Raw genomic sequence first — 15,609 nt, forward strand, 5'->3', positions numbered from 1 at the left:
CCCTTCTACAGTTTCAAGAGGCTTTAAAATAATATTCCAAATTCATGTCTTACCTTGAATTCAGTAGCTTTAATCTTAATCTTTTTAAAGTCTTTTCTTCCTGTGAGACAAACAGAACAGTTTGGGCTTTGAATCTTTGTGATTATATACACAATAATAGACTTTAATAAACATTTTAGCCAAATTTAAACTCACTGTTGAATATTTTGAATTTTTAGTTGCTCATTAAGCTGTATCATTGCTCCTCTTCTCTTCGAACTACTTAAGTTTGACCAGCTTACATTCATTTGTCTTCCCATGTACAATATATAATGTGTGGTATGTAACTTCATGTTCTTTTGCAAATTCAAGCAATTTTTTATCACTTGAGTATTTTTCATACAGAACAGAAGAAATTGAACTTGTGACTCAATTCATCTTGTGTTAGGAGTTGTGAAAACACTGCAGCCCTAATATTTAGTACAGTTGTCTAAACCAGTGAAATTGGGACATAAAAACACTGTATAATCACCATTCGTCAAGAAGTATATTGCTGCATTGGGCTTCATCAATATCCACACCATAATTATACCCACATTAACGTCTAAAGATCTCATTCCTGAGTGAGTTGTAAAAAAGGTGCCTACTACAATCTCCTGTCTGTGAAGCCTACTATTCTCTAATGCTTTTCATAACTTATACAGGTTATACCGATTGCATTGGTGTGACACTTCTTCTTTCTTTACTCTCACAGGAGAGGAGCTGTCTATGCTGGAAGATATGAGCGTAGGAATTATGGACATGAGAAACGTTACGTTCAAGGTGACCCAGGCGACTTCCAGTTCGTCTGTGGACATGTTGCCAGTCATCACGGGAAACAGGTACGAAGCCATGGACGGCTGAGCGTTCGCGCACATGTCATTGAAGCTGGTCTAACAACGTTAAGGCCTGCAGTCTGGTGCAGATAAAATCATATACAAGGCAGAAAAGAGTCATAATGTCTCTGATTAACATGATAGATTTTCACTGGTTAGTTGCTTGCGTTAATTGCAGCTGCAGTTCATCGACCTGACTGATGATGGATGATGGACAGAGAGGCGAGTGGGTTCAGGGGTTCTGCGCTTTGTGGCCTGCTGCTGAGGTGGAGGAGAGCAAATTCCTAGTAACAAACAGCATCAATATCAGAAAGTCCTCCTATGTCTTCCATTAAAAGAGGGAAAGGATGATGATGAGGACGATTGTGATTGTTAAAGTCAGCTCTCCCACTGGGGGACTGCAGCACAGAGCTTGCAGTCTGAAACCGTGTCCCTCCTTGTGGAATAGTAATCCCCGGAGCGAAGGCTATCACCCTCCTTCTGATTCCAGGGATGGGTTCAACGTGCGGATACCGCTCCCGGGCACCATGTTTGACGCATTGCCGCGGGAGATCCAGAATGGGATGCTGCTGAGAGTCCAGCCGGTGCTCTTCAATGTGGGGATCAACGAACAGCAGACCCTGGCAGAGAAGTAAGGCTCCCGTTTTCCAGAGACTCGTGGACACTTGTACTGGTCTGTGGAGGGGAGGTGACTTTTGTATTAATGTTTAATGAAGTCTCTCACGTCAGATGTCTGGATTTCTATTCCTCTAAAATGAGCATGTTACCACCAGTCCGGATAATATTTATTACCTATAATATTTATTGCATCTTTTTTATTATATCAATATGAACAGCTGCTCCAGACTTAAACAGCCTCTTTGCTGATATAAAAAAACATAGTCTGTGGTTGTTTTAGGAAAACTATACTAGACTGACTAAGTGTGGGTTATAAATATATGTGATTTACTATACTCTAGGTTATTGCACACTGCTTATTATTAACCTCTTTATTCATAAGGTTTGGAGACACATCACTGCAAGAAATCATTAACACGGAGAGCCTGGCTCGCTTGAATTCCTATTATGAACAATTCAAAGAAGTTTTACCTGAAGACTGTAAGTATAGATTTGTGTATATTTCTAACCATGTTGTTGTGATCATTGCTGTTGTTGCTGCTGTTAACCTAGTTTACCGAGACTGTTATCCAAGACAACATTGAGCTCAAAGAACTGTTAAAAAATATCAGAGCAAAAATACATGAAGCAGTGGATATCAATTGTATGAAATATTGGCTTACAATAATTCGGTATAATGAAGTAACAAATGTGGCACTAGCAGAGGCGGATCAGGTTCTAAAAGAAATAAGGTAACTGAAAAAGCAATAGTTGCACAGAAATAAACCATTTACATTTAAATTGTGATTCTCATGCCAAAGACTCCTAAAGTGCTTCTCACATAGGAAGGGACCCATTTTACCACAGAAGCGCAGTACCCTCATGGATAGCATGCGGTTTCATTGTGCACCAGCAGCCTCCCCACACAGCAGATCATGTGGAGATGTGAGAAAATGCTTGAACTAATGGTAACCAAGCCCAGATTACAATTAAGCCAGTAAACTGGAGTTAACATGGCTGCTCTTTCAAGAAGTGTCATGGAATCTTTACTCAGCATCTCATCAAAAGGAAGAGCATTTCCTATAGGGCAGTGTCCCTGGTCTCTATTCTGAGGCGTTGGTTCTGAAATTCTGGTTCACACATACAAGAGCTCCCTTCTGCTGCTAAAGCTTCACTTACAACTGCTACCTGGTTTTCCTTAGACATGTCCTTAGGCCAGGCTGCAAGGCAGTAACTTTAATGTAGACTGAATAATAAACACTGTACTCGGAAGCTTAAAATTTGTAATAGTAATAAAACTCTATAAAGATGGATATGTTTGAACTGTACTGGCGCATTCTGGGATATTTGTTTCCATGTGAAGTTGTCCAACCTGACCAGCTAACGGAATATAACTAACAACATTTACAAATGACAGACACTTATGATAACTATACATTTACTGTATCTTTGTGGGCTATATGGTATGATGTAAACTCACCAACATTTTATTGCCTTCGCAAAATAATTTTGTGTGAAGAATTTAAAGGAAAATATAAACGGCAGGATATTGATATATAGAATAATTATAGTCTAATTCATAAATTGTGATAAAATAGTCACTTTTCTGTGTCCTTATCTCATTGTAATTCCCCAATGTTCCATGTGTCTACAAAGTAGAATGGCGAAAAGAATTGTCTCATTCTCTGGTTTGTTTTGGCAGGCCTACCTCGGTCCCGTAGTCAGACATGCCTGCCTGAACTGCTACGATTCCTGGGCCAGAATGTCCATGCAAGAAAAAACAAGAATGTGGACATCCTGTGGCAAGCTGCGGAGGTACATCAATCTTTTATATGCACACGTATTGTAGGACTTTTACCGGAACAGAACCAACAACGAGAAAAAGTGGTTCAGTTCCTCAGTTAGAATAAGGAATTGCCTTTATACCTAACTCATGTAGTAAACTTGCATGTCCGACGTCATAAGACCTTACCTGTGAATAATCTCTTCACAATAATGGCAGGATTCTAGGTCTTACATTGAGCTAAAGCAGTAGAGTAGCAACAGTGCTCTCTCCGTCTGTAGGGGTGTCTGTAATGCATCAGTGCATGATGAAGGCTGTCAGTGTGGGTGTCATCCGTCCTCGAGCTGGAGGTTAAGCAGAACTCAATGAATATATGTCTGTCGTCTAGATGTAAGGTCATCAAGAAGAATTTGGGGGCGGGGCGTTTGATGATTTCAAAGTTTGAAGGGAATCACAATCAGAACAGTCGTGTAATGAAATGCTGTGTTGGCCCCTGTCTGCTCCTTGTCAGATTTGCCGGCGCCTCAATGGAGTTCGCTTCACAAGCTGTAAAAGCGCCAAGGACAGGACGGCCATGTCTGTGACTCTGGAGCAGTGTCTGATCCTGCAGCACGAGCACGGCATGGCTCCGCAGGTCTTCACCCAGGCCCTGGACTGCATGAGGAGGTAGGTCTATCACTGCTTGATGCTCCTAACATGGGACAGTGCAAACTACAGATGAACCCCTCACCCGCACCAGTACTGATGGCAATGAGTCACTCTCCCATCCTCACAGCTAATTGAGGTATGATAGTATAGATGTGTCTTTACTGTATTTAGTCTCCTGGTTACTTCTTTCATCTGTTTCAACAATAAGCGCCTACTGTAAGTGGTGTTCATTGGCATTAACCAGAAACTGATAGATTCATCACAAAATTATGTATTCTGAAATTAGATATTCTTTAACAGTCATGTTCCTTGCAGGAGTTTTTATTTTTTTATTTGGTTACATCAGGAAAGACGTGTCGTATACTGTATAGGGGTGTACACAATTTTGGTGACTCAAGAAGTGAATATGAAATGCTATAGAATGGACTGTCTTTGTCTGGTAGATATTTGTTTGGGATATTCATAGTGCATAGCTCATAATTTACTGCTAAGTTCCCAGATTTTATTCCCAAGACATCACAGAGATCAGTAAACATAGAATATCCAGTTTTTAATATGAATGCACATTGCGAAGATGTAGTGAAAAAAAGAACGCCTGACAAAGAGAATAAGAGACATCACTTAGACAGGGCTGTTGAGACTGTGCTACAATATCAATGTAGGAATTTGAAAATAATTGTAATTAGTATATATGTTAATTGACGTACTGTAATATTGTATGATATTTGACATAACTGGAAAAAATAGCAGAGGAGTACTACTTTTTATATTCATTATCGAGGCAAAGAAGGTCAAACTGAGTCAGACCAGCATTTAGTAGAAGACCTCATGGTGCTACAGACTGGGATAAGGAAAAAAAGATTAAAACACAAGTTTGGTGAAATGCCCTTCTGGATTCTCCAGATGTCCAAAAAAAGCTTTTTTGCCTTGAATGTAAAGAGAATAATTGGCTTAAAGTCTAGAAGAGGAACTGTTCTCTTCCAGATTATTTGGAAGTTTTTTGTTCCTGTGAAGACAAATTTGGTGTTTTCTGTTATCACCACTATAGGCGAATCACACCAGAATAATCTAGTTTGCTCAAATTTGGGCACTGCGAGGATGCCTGGCCTATGTGCATCCTTTTTTGAAATTGTACCTTGTTTGGCCAAAATCAAGACAGCAACATTCTACATTTAGAACACATTGTGATAATGGATACACCATAGCAGACGTGCACTGAGCACGATCCTTATGATCCTTCTCTCTCTGCAGTTAGCACTTGTTCCTTATGCTTAATATTTTTTTCAGCAATAACACCTGCTTGTTATTTGTCCAGCAATGGCCAGCAAGAATGTTTCATTAACTACAGACGGAGTGCATACCTGTCCACGTGCATTTTTCATCTCTCATGTCTCATTCATACCATCCTCTGTCTGCTGAAACACTGCTTTCTCAATGATAACCAAAATACAATAGGCTACAGCACCTTTTCAATCTTTCATGATTAATTTGAAAGCCCCCTCCCCCGAAAAAGAAAGGATAAGACCCTACACCCTCTTCTGTAGTAGTACAATGCTGTTTGGTCTTTGCCTGCCCTCATTCTTACATTCCTCTTTGTGTATTGTCTCAAATTTTCTGGCATTCAGTTTTCTTATCCTTTCTATATTTCTTTGTGATTTGACCCTGCCTTGTCTGAAGTAATACAGTTTTATGGCTTACAGTGAACTGCCATTACATCTGGATTAAAAGTAGTCCTTTAGCAGATTTATTACTCGCACGTCTAGTAAGAATTTCGTTTCTGTCAATCAGCCTCCATGACATTTCATTAGTTGTTCAATTTAAATCTTGAATTTACATGATACTCTTAGTGACAGTTTAGTAAACCACAGTAGCTTTTGACCAAATCATTGCAGCTGTGGAAGAGGGAAGGGAACATACAGCAGAGTTAGGCTCAAGTTGTTCCTGAAGTCAGCCTCTCAGCAACGCCTTTTAATAAGACTTGGTATATTGGCCAGAATAGGCCACAGGAGCTTTCACAGAAGTGTAGGGGTGAGTTGAAGGCACATGTAATTGTGTGGCTTTGTGCCACCTGAAGTTATTCCTCAGTTAACAGCATCACACACAAATGTGGCATAACGTTTTAGTGTTAGGTAAGTAACATGACATAGCAATGCAGGGTACGGATATAGTAATGTGCAGACCTTTTCCTGGAGATCCACAATGTCTTCTCATTTGTGTTTCTGCTGTAAAACCTGTAAAATATGTGAGACTGTAAAACCTGAAGGACTGTGGTTCTCCAGGACCCAGATATCATACCCCTGCAAGCGGTTTTATTGAATTGGATACATGAAGTCTAAGGCATTTGTATCCTTACCTCTGCTAGGTGTAGATCTTTTAAACCACCAGAGTAATAGAGTTTAAGACATTTATTACAGTTTTAATTGTTAAATATTTGACAGACAGCAAGCTGTTCCCCAGCGCTTGGGATAAGTAAGGGTGAAATCCAGGATGGTTGTTCACGTTCCCCTGCCTCCCTGCCCCTGCCGCTCGCTGACCGCAGCATGCAGACGCATGACAGTGCTGCATGGCCCTCCGTCCGGCCGCCCCGCGTGTGGGGAACGTGAAAAACCATCCTTTCTTACCTCGCTTTTCTTTTACGTTCCAAAGACTACAGAAAATTGCTCTTATTTTTGTCTCTTCTTTTTTATCCTCTCTCTCTCTTTTTTTGGGTGATTGGTGTTTCTTTCTTCAATTTGCGTTGGTGGTGTTTGTTTGTTTTTTCCTCCCCCTCATATTGCGTTTCCACCCTGGCCTCATAATTGTTTCATTTTTCCGTCTAATATTTTGGCCTCCACGCCATTTCACCATGCTTTCTCCCCCTTTATCCGACCCGTTTCATTGATATCCTTTGTTGTTTTTTCACTATGATTACTGTAATTCTTATTTCCATAACTCCCTGGCCATCCTTGTGCATGCCCTTTGTTTCACGCCTCCTCCTCTCTTGCTCCTTCTCCTTCCACCCTCTCCGTTTTCACAGCATTGGAACTCGGGAAGTGGTCACACAGAAGAACTTGAGTGGCCTGTTGCCCATCCGCGATTGCAGGCTAGACCCCAGCCTTCTCTACTCTATCCCTTTACTGGCCCTGAGCCCCAATTTACTGGTCGTGTGGCTGTTTCTGAGCATAGCTTACCTGCTGGCTAAAATGCGTTGCAAGTGAAGACAACAGCCCCCAGGCCCTGCAAAGGTTAATTTGCGAACGATGGGGGAAGTGTGCAGCCCTGAGGCCTGCCATCTAAATATTATTGCCTTACTTTTATTTCAAAGAAACACTACTGAACCACTGAAACTGAAAAGCTGGAAAAAAAAAAGATTTGTAAAAAAACTTTGATGTAAATACACATTAAATTATTTTAGAAGATATTCTAAAAGATGTATAAGATATTATTTATCACAGATTCCCAGTACCTCATAGTGGTCATATATACACAGAGTTTATTATATAGTCCAGTTTCTGTCCTGCTGTGTCTGGACTTGTTGTCGTTGACAGCTTGTTTTTTCAGGTCTTCCTTGCGTATCTTGTTTCTTATGGCAAGAGCCCAATCAGAGCTATTAATACTATTTTTAATTAGCTGACTTTCTACGTTTGCCAGTTTTTGAATAATTGCAATGTTGTGATATTGGCTGTTCTAATCGGGTCTTCCCATCATTTGTCAGGGAGATTCTGGCTGCTTTAGTTAAACTGATGCACTTTCTATTTTTGTGAAGAACAGCATAACTTTGCCAGGTTAGGATCAATAATGTTGAGCATTAATATTTTTGGGAAATGTACAGTATATCAGAACATGCTTAAGGATGCATCAGTGCCACTGTACTTTTTGTGTGAATGCCATTCTTATGCTTTGTTTATTTACGTGTTTTCGATTATTTAGAGTGGATTCAAGTCTTTAAGTGGAGTTCTGTTGAGGATGACATTTTATCCCCAGTTAATGAAAGAAAAAGTAGTTCTTTCCTTAAAGGGCAGAAATCAATTCAAATCAATCATTTTTTAATTGAAATGACAATTTGTATTGTGACATCCCCAGATGTGGAGAAGCAATTTCTAAACATGTTGAATTGTATCGGAAGAGACTTCTCTTTCTGTTCCATTCATTCCTGATGCGATAATTAACTCCCTGTTCATGATCATGCGTCATAAATTGAGTTTACTTCAGTATTGATTCAGATGCTAAAACTAGTTTGATGGTATTGATGAAGACATCCACACAAAAAGTCATTATAAACAAGACTTCCCAAAAGCTCATGTTGTATAACAAACTATGCAGTCCTTCGATAAACAATCACTGAAATTGTATGAGATTGAGTATGAGTGCAGTCATTTGCTGCTGAGCTCATAAGTAAACTCATTCATCTGAGAGACAGACACTGCTGGCTCAGGTCAAGGGTGTATCGTTACCTTTGTGTGATCAACAATTTTTCAGATATTCCTGGAACAGATGGACTGGACTAGGCCTAGCATTGTGACAACAATGTCTTGCTGGGCTCCTGTGACTGTGGCTTTGGCAGTGAGTGCAGTATCTCTCCTGCCATCGTTGAACACTCTCCCATAGGAATTGTGAGGTTCACGGCATGAAAACGTGCACTTTGATGAAGATCTCTCTTCATGTACATTTTTGAATGGCATGGTCCATAACACTGGAAACCTCTGATCAGCATGACGATGGTTACTGGTATTCTTCTGAGTTTCACGGTGCCCTTTGTGTTGTACCAAAGATTGTCTCACAGAATAGTATGGTTAGTGCTTATGGTTATAAACCTAGCCATTTTGTACAGTGGTGAGCAGGGTTTAAGTGGTAAAAAGCATGAGTCATGGTTTAGAGGTAGCCCTGCATCTATCCATTACAATAAGTACAAGTCTGAAGCAGCTGTACTCTGGCATGCTTCTTTTTGTGTTAGTTGCCCAGGATTGAGCTGTATTGTCTGCCTTGAGCTATAATGTGAAGTAGTTTAAACTGATGTATCATTTGATATTAGAAATATTTTAAGAAATGGTGGTCTATCATACAGTATGTAACCCCTGAGTGTTAATGTTTACGGCTGAACCAGTCCAATCTAGGAGCATATTTTGTGGTATAGAATAGGTATAGCTATTGGATTGGCTGATATTAAACTCTGTTAAGTAACTCCTCCTGTTTAACACATAATCCTCTTTTGATTTTGAGGAAAAGGAACCAAACAATTGGTCTTTCCACAAAAGGCATAATAGAAAAATCCCAGGCAGGAAATGAAACACATTCCTATAATACACTTCCCTGTAAGCCAAACAAGAGGAAAAACAAGCTCTCCTAATCTGAAATTTCAGAAAATATTTTGTTCTTTGATCATAAAGTGCACCCTCCTCAGTGCTTATCTTTTTAACTCAAACTCTCAATCAAGAAGAGAAAGTTAGTGGCTTGTGCTTTGTGAGTCACCCAGATGATTTATACAGTATATGATAGCAAGTTCTCTCCATCTTGTGAATGTGATGAATCTTCTGCATCTGCAGTTCTGGTAAAAATAGTCTAAAATAGTCTAAAAAAAAGTCTATATGTACAGTATTCTGGGATGTGTTTTTTAAATTCCAAGTTAAATTAAGTATTCAGTGGGATTCATATCCTGTGGAAAATATTAAGAGTCTTAGGTGTTTAGGCAACTGGTCAGTGGCAGTTGGGGTATCTAGTAAGAATTTGTCAATTGTCCTCAGTGTGTCAGCATTCTGAAAAGGCAGTCTAGGACAAAATGAGTTTTCATGGGTAGTCAATATCTGATGATTCTCATGTAGTATAAAAGTGGAACCACAATGTGCACATTTATCATTTATGTGAATACTATGCAAGCTGTGTGGTCCACAAGCAGAGTTTATTGTGTAAACTGTAATATACAGTATCCCACAGAACTCTGTTACTGGCTTGCTTACAAAATGAACTGCACTCCTACTTTCAGAGATTGCTGATCTCATTCTTAGGTTGTATACACATACTGTAGTGATCCTTTACATACGATGAAAGGCAGACCCCTAAGCAACATATTTTAAGATTGTAAAAGCTAATTACTTGTAAAAGCGGGTATCTGTTTATCTGTATGTGAGCAACATACAGTAGTGGAGCTAAACAATCCTATCTTGATTTGAGAATTTAAAAAAGAAAAGGGAACGTCATGCAATGCCTGTGACAAAGACAGTAGTGTACATATTTGCTTTCTAAGAACTTCTTTTTAATGTATGCTCCTAATAATAACATTATTTTATTAAGCATGTGACATTAATTATATTTTTAGGTTAATACATTGTGTTAAAACTTTGCTTAAGCTAACGTGGAAAAGGCTGTTACAACTGAGCCTTCTTGTGGACAGGTATTGGATGAATTTACAATGAACCTTTGTCAGGGGAAAATGGTAGCATTTTTAAAGCAGATCCATGGACTTTGACCTATGTAGAGAACCATTGTGTGTTCCACAAAGCTCTGAATTAAATCTGTAGTGCTCTGTATATTTCTACACCTGTTAAATTCTCTAGGCACTGTCTCTTGTCATGGCAAGACTCCGCCTGCTTATCTCCTTATACCCTGTGGCACTCTAAAGAAAACATAGTAAAAACGATCTGGTAACTCAGATCCTCTGTAGCAAAAACAACCCCCATCTTGGGTTGAACACCTTACTTTCTCTCACTTGACAAACGCAGCACAAGCTGTTCTTTTACTGTATTTGTGGTGTGTGCTTCCGTGCTTTCATCTGGCTCCCTCATCACTGCTCTTTGGTCTGCTACATGTGGGGGCTTCAGCCTGCCTTGTCGCCTAAGCAGGTGTGCACCAAAGAATGTATCGAATTAAATGCGTCTACACCTGTCATATACCATAAACCACATGAACATGAGGGGCATTGTCTGAGTCTCCTGAATGGGTATAGTAATGTGTTTTGATACAACATTGGAGCCAGTGTCTGTAGGCATAGGCCCCGTTTATCCAAAGCAGAACTACACCAGCATGAAAGGATGGTGTCTATTCTGTGTTTATTTCTTCTGTAAAGCAAAACCTTTTGTAGAGTTTATGTTGTTGACAAATAAAGCTGTGTCCATGAGTCACTCACTCCTGCCATCCACCATTACTGTTAGCGCTTGGTAAGACTGTTCGGTTTGTCATTGTCTTAACAGGCTTTTTGTTTCTCCACTGCTATCATTCTCTGTACTTGTTCTCCCCCCAGTGAGGGTTGTCGGCGAGAAAACACCATGAAGAATGTTGGATGTCGCAAGTATGCTTTTAATACGCTGCAGCTGAAGGCTTTTCCAAAACATTACAGGCCTCCGGAAGGAACCTATGGAAAAGTTGAGACTTGATAGGACACCTTAAACACAGCATAAAAGCAACAAATGTCCTTTGCTTAATGCAGATCACTGTTAAAAAGATAGTTGTGAAAGTTCTGTGATATATATATATTGTACATGTAATTTAAAAACCTACACACATGCACCCATTCGACAAAGCAGGTAGAACCAAAAGCATATCGGCAAGTCTTGTTTTTTTCATAGTCTTCAACAGATGTCCTCCTATAGAAGAATATACTGTAGATAGAGCATGCTTTTTCAGGTTTAATAAGACAGAAGAGAACCCTTAAATGAATAAGAGTTCACTGTTTGATAGCGCATTGATACAGTTCCAGTAATTTGATGAAAAGGTGATTTGTGACAAAGCGAGCCTGTAATACAAAACGTGTTGCTTTAATATGCACCCACATTCATTTAAAATGTCACTGATTGCTAATATGTTTGCTTTGGCAGCTATACAGAAACACTGATTTGTGACAGTAAACACACTGTAGGTCAGATTAGGTAGTAAAACTCAAGTGCTGGGCATGGCAGATCATCATTGGGAGTTTCCAGATCACTATTTGTATCATTTTGGACATTTATTAATCCTTACATTTTAATGAAATCAGGAAAGACTTAAACTTACATAATTTGTAAACATTAAGATATTTCCTTTCTGTGATTTCACAATAACTCTTGTGTTGTTGGTAAGAAAGCTTTTGGATTTTGCTTTCCTGCAAACATTTAAGTCACTGCGACTGAGGAAGTCCATTTGCAGTATGTGATCTGGGAACACTACCGAGTGATGATGCAGAACAGGGGTGGAACAGTCCAGGAATTGATATACAGTAGTATTCAAATGCAGTCCATATGTTCTAAACAAAATTATTATGGTAAAAAATAACATTAGGCAGAGATACTAACCAAAATATACTGATCATTTAGAAATTTCTTTTCTAATAATATTTAGTTTTCATTTAGAAATATTACAATAAGAAGATTTACCATGCCTAGGACCTCCTGAATTACCCGGATTTTGAGATGTTCTGTGGTTTCAGAAAAAAGTCTCTGTATCCATTATGGACTGCATATCCGCTTGGAATTTGCCTCCTTTTTGGTTTGCGTAAATGCCTGCAAATCCCCCCAAATTTCCATTTTCCTGGGAGCATGCTTTGCTGAGCTCCTGGATGTGCTCTGTTCTTGTGTCTCAAGAATCGCTTCACTGCAAAGTTTAAAAACTAAAACCAAATACCAAATTCTAAACACAGAACATGGCACACCCATTTTGACTTGTTGTTGTCACTTCCCATTACTGTCCATGTGCAGTTGCTTGAATTAAATACCATGTTACATGCTCTCATATAGCTTTACTGCCTACATTATATTTGCCTGTACCATGTGGTGCACAGCCTACACAATGCAGTGCTATTTAAATCTAGTTTATACTTTATGGTTGTGTAAGAACAGTGCAATGTAAATCAGGCCTGTGGCTGAGCATGAGAGTTACTCGGTTACAATATCAAGTGCCCGTCTACCAGTTCCAAGTTGTAAAACCTTTTTTGTGGGGTTAATAAGGCTCTGTAAGATTGAAAGTCCCCTTATTTCTGGAAGCTTAAGGTGATTGAAAAAAGAAAACAAACATCAACTGTTCTGCCTTCATAGCCACAGACGCTCCTGATTCATGCAGTATTGTATTCATTCTCAATATGAGAGTCACGCTGTGCTTTTTCTAAATCTGTATATCTGCATGAATTTGTTTCCAAAAGTAAGGACTGGAAGACAGGCTACAGATCATTTTAAGCCCTGAAATGCACAAAAATATCAGTGTAATACTCAAGCGCTGAATATTTAAAATGTAATGCAATGTTTCTTTGTTATTCTGTTTTTTATGGTATTTGGATTTGAATATGAAGCTGCCGAGTGGAGCTTTGCCTTGACACCTTTGAGAAAGAGACTGAGAGACAATCTAGTCTTTCACAATCAAGACAAAATTGGAATGTACAGAAAAGAAACTGCCTTATCAGTGCTTTCACAATTACATGTTTGTTTGGTGGAGAGTTTTGCAGTGTTCAACTGATGCAGTAATTTTTGCCAGTAATTTTCTCTGTGATCAGTACATCAGTCTGTTACAAAAATCAGATCTGATAGCCAGATGTTGGTGCTACTCCTCGTCTCTGAAAGAGCTGTCAGACCCTCAGGCCTGTTGCTTTACAGTAAGTCAGCACTCTCATCTTTGTGAAATTACAGCTGAGCTGATTATTTGGGTATATTAAATGTACCCTTTGCTGACATTAGCTGAAATTTTCAAAACCTTTTGCATTTTAAATTTAAAAGCCATTATTCTGCCCAGTTTCAGCTTAGAGTTCTAGTCTTACTGAAAATATTTTTTCCATTGCAGAACATTTAAAAAAACTGTTCCACAATTCTGGAATTCAACTCTTCACCTGGAGAATGATTTAAAAAAAATAAAAATAAAATGAAAATATCTGTCACTACTTTGTAGTACTGGCAGAATTTCAATCTGTAAGTCATTTATCATCAGCCTCAAGTCTTCAAAATGTGCTTTGGTTCTTCTGGTATGTAGGTTTTTACTTTTAAGTTATAAAGGGAATAAACATCCAGTCGTAGATGAAGCAGATGTATGCTGTATGACAGGAAATTAAAACAAGAACTGCAAGTGTTTAAGGTTTTTGACAAACATTTCACAAATGATTAAATTGCAAGTGAATTTATGGAGAACAGCAAAGACGTTGTGAAGCCAAGGAGATTAGCAAATGTTCATAGACTACAACCATTTTAACCAGGTACTGCCCAGTTTCTAACTGTATGCATGTGAACACTGTTGTCACCTTACAGCAGTTTGAGCAACAATCTCTTGGCATGCAGTGACCTCATGCTACAGAACAAATTTTCATCAGAAGGCACAGTAACACCTCACATATTAACCTGCTAAGGCACAGCTGCAGTGTTTCTGGAAGTGCAATCTTCAAAATAAAGATGTTCTGAAAGATATGCTGGAAACATTGATAATATGGGCATATCCGTGTTTCTTGTGCATGTGCCTCCCCTGTTCATCTGCCAAATTATTTCAGCAATAACTGTGATTATCTGTCTCCTGTGATCAATAATAAAAGTGTACATCATTTGATTAGATAAGTAATGTCCCACCCTAATTACATTTTTCACCACACCCTCCAGGGAATGAACACATCCAGAATCTATGTGCAGTCGATCTACACTTGACATTGTTGATGAATGCTGTCTCGTACCTTTGATTTCTTTTTAAAAAGAAACACTATGATTCTCCTTAATTCAGCCATCTTCTTATGCTATTTCATAGTGCCCTTCTTTGATATAAAAGAAAGTAAGCCTGTCCATTCCAATAAAGTAAAAAAGAGGTTGTGTACAGTCAGTCCTGTTTTTTTTTTTTCCCTGCAGCTTTTGTTTGGGCTGTCTGTATGAGTTAGGCCTTTAAGTGGGATAATGATGAATACCACAGCAATTTGCACTTAAAATATCCCTACATAGCATTGATAGCCCTATATATAAAAGAAGTTTGGGAAATACAGTGACCTGCAGGTCTGATAGGACATGATTAAGGTATTTACAGTGTATATTTATTACTAATGAAATGCATGTAGCAGACCTACCATAATTTTACTTAAAAGGAACAAATGTACTGCTTCAAAGGGTCGTATTGATAAGAACTGTGAACTGCAATTTGTATTGTCTAATTGTACTGTGTACACGTTTTATTTTAAAACATGTTTAATTGTAAATTATTCAGAACCATACTTTTTTTTATTAGCATCCAGGTTGCTCTGTATGTTGCTTTACATTCTTTAAATACAGATACTGTATAATTTAAAAATATGCTCTTTCACCATGTCGTTTGCCAAGTTTTATGCATTGGACTTTATTTTTATGTTTGTTTTAATGTATTAAACTTCAGTGTTTTAATTCACAGATCTTTTTAGATTTAATTTTGCTGTAAATGTGCTTTTCCCAATACCTTCCCCTATGACTTAAGCAATTAAAAGAACTGACTATAGTACCTTTCTGCCTTTTATTGTTTTTTTTTTATTTGGTCACCTAGAACTGTGAACTTGCTATCACAAAAAACAATTTTCATGGAAAAAACACATTTGAGAACAGAATCGTAAAACGGTGACTGAAAAAGAAAGCAGCAGCATTTCAAAATCCAAAAATGCAGCATAATACTTTTCTACATGATATTAAAAATATTAACTTTTTGTGCCTGTGAATATATTTCTTGTTCACAAGTGTACGCTTCCAGTTCACTAAGTTTCACAATCTCTTCCTGCATTTGTGCAGATGAATGGGGTTGCCTTCTGTACCTTGAACTGATGGAGGTGTTTGAAGTCATTTTTGCCATACCCTGTAAATGGAA

At 38.5% G+C, this 15,609-nt stretch overlaps 1 protein-coding gene across 4 annotated transcripts in view; it reads left to right on the forward strand.

Moving 5' to 3' along the window:
- Nucleotides 1-15,252, forward strand: part of LOC148835812 (inositol polyphosphate-4-phosphatase type I A) — a 77,466-nt gene extending 62,214 nt beyond the window's left edge. For 3 of the 4 annotated variants that reach the window (XM_088912431.1, XM_088912432.1, XM_088912433.1), the window contains 6 exons: nt 734-860; nt 1,345-1,485; nt 1,855-1,952; nt 3,154-3,266; nt 3,746-3,900; nt 11,096-15,252. In XM_088912431.1, coding sequence (XP_088768557.1) covers nt 734-860; nt 1,345-1,485; nt 1,855-1,952; nt 3,154-3,266; nt 3,746-3,900; nt 11,096-11,228 — 767 coding nt within the window. In that variant the 3' untranslated portion in view covers nt 11,229-15,252. Of the gene's footprint in view, nt 1-733; nt 861-1,344; nt 1,486-1,854; nt 1,953-3,153; nt 3,267-3,745; nt 3,901-6,898; nt 7,160-11,095 lie in introns of those variants that run through there. The other variant, XM_088912434.1, reaches the window with a different exon arrangement.
- The last annotated feature ends 357 nt before the right edge of the window (nt 15,253-15,609 follow it).

This window comes from Atractosteus spatula, chromosome 4, assembly GCF_055471065.1.
Source record: "Atractosteus spatula isolate fAtrSpa1 chromosome 4, fAtrSpa1.hap1, whole genome shotgun sequence".
In the NCBI taxonomy this organism is placed as follows: domain Eukaryota; kingdom Metazoa; phylum Chordata; class Actinopteri; order Semionotiformes; family Lepisosteidae; genus Atractosteus; species Atractosteus spatula.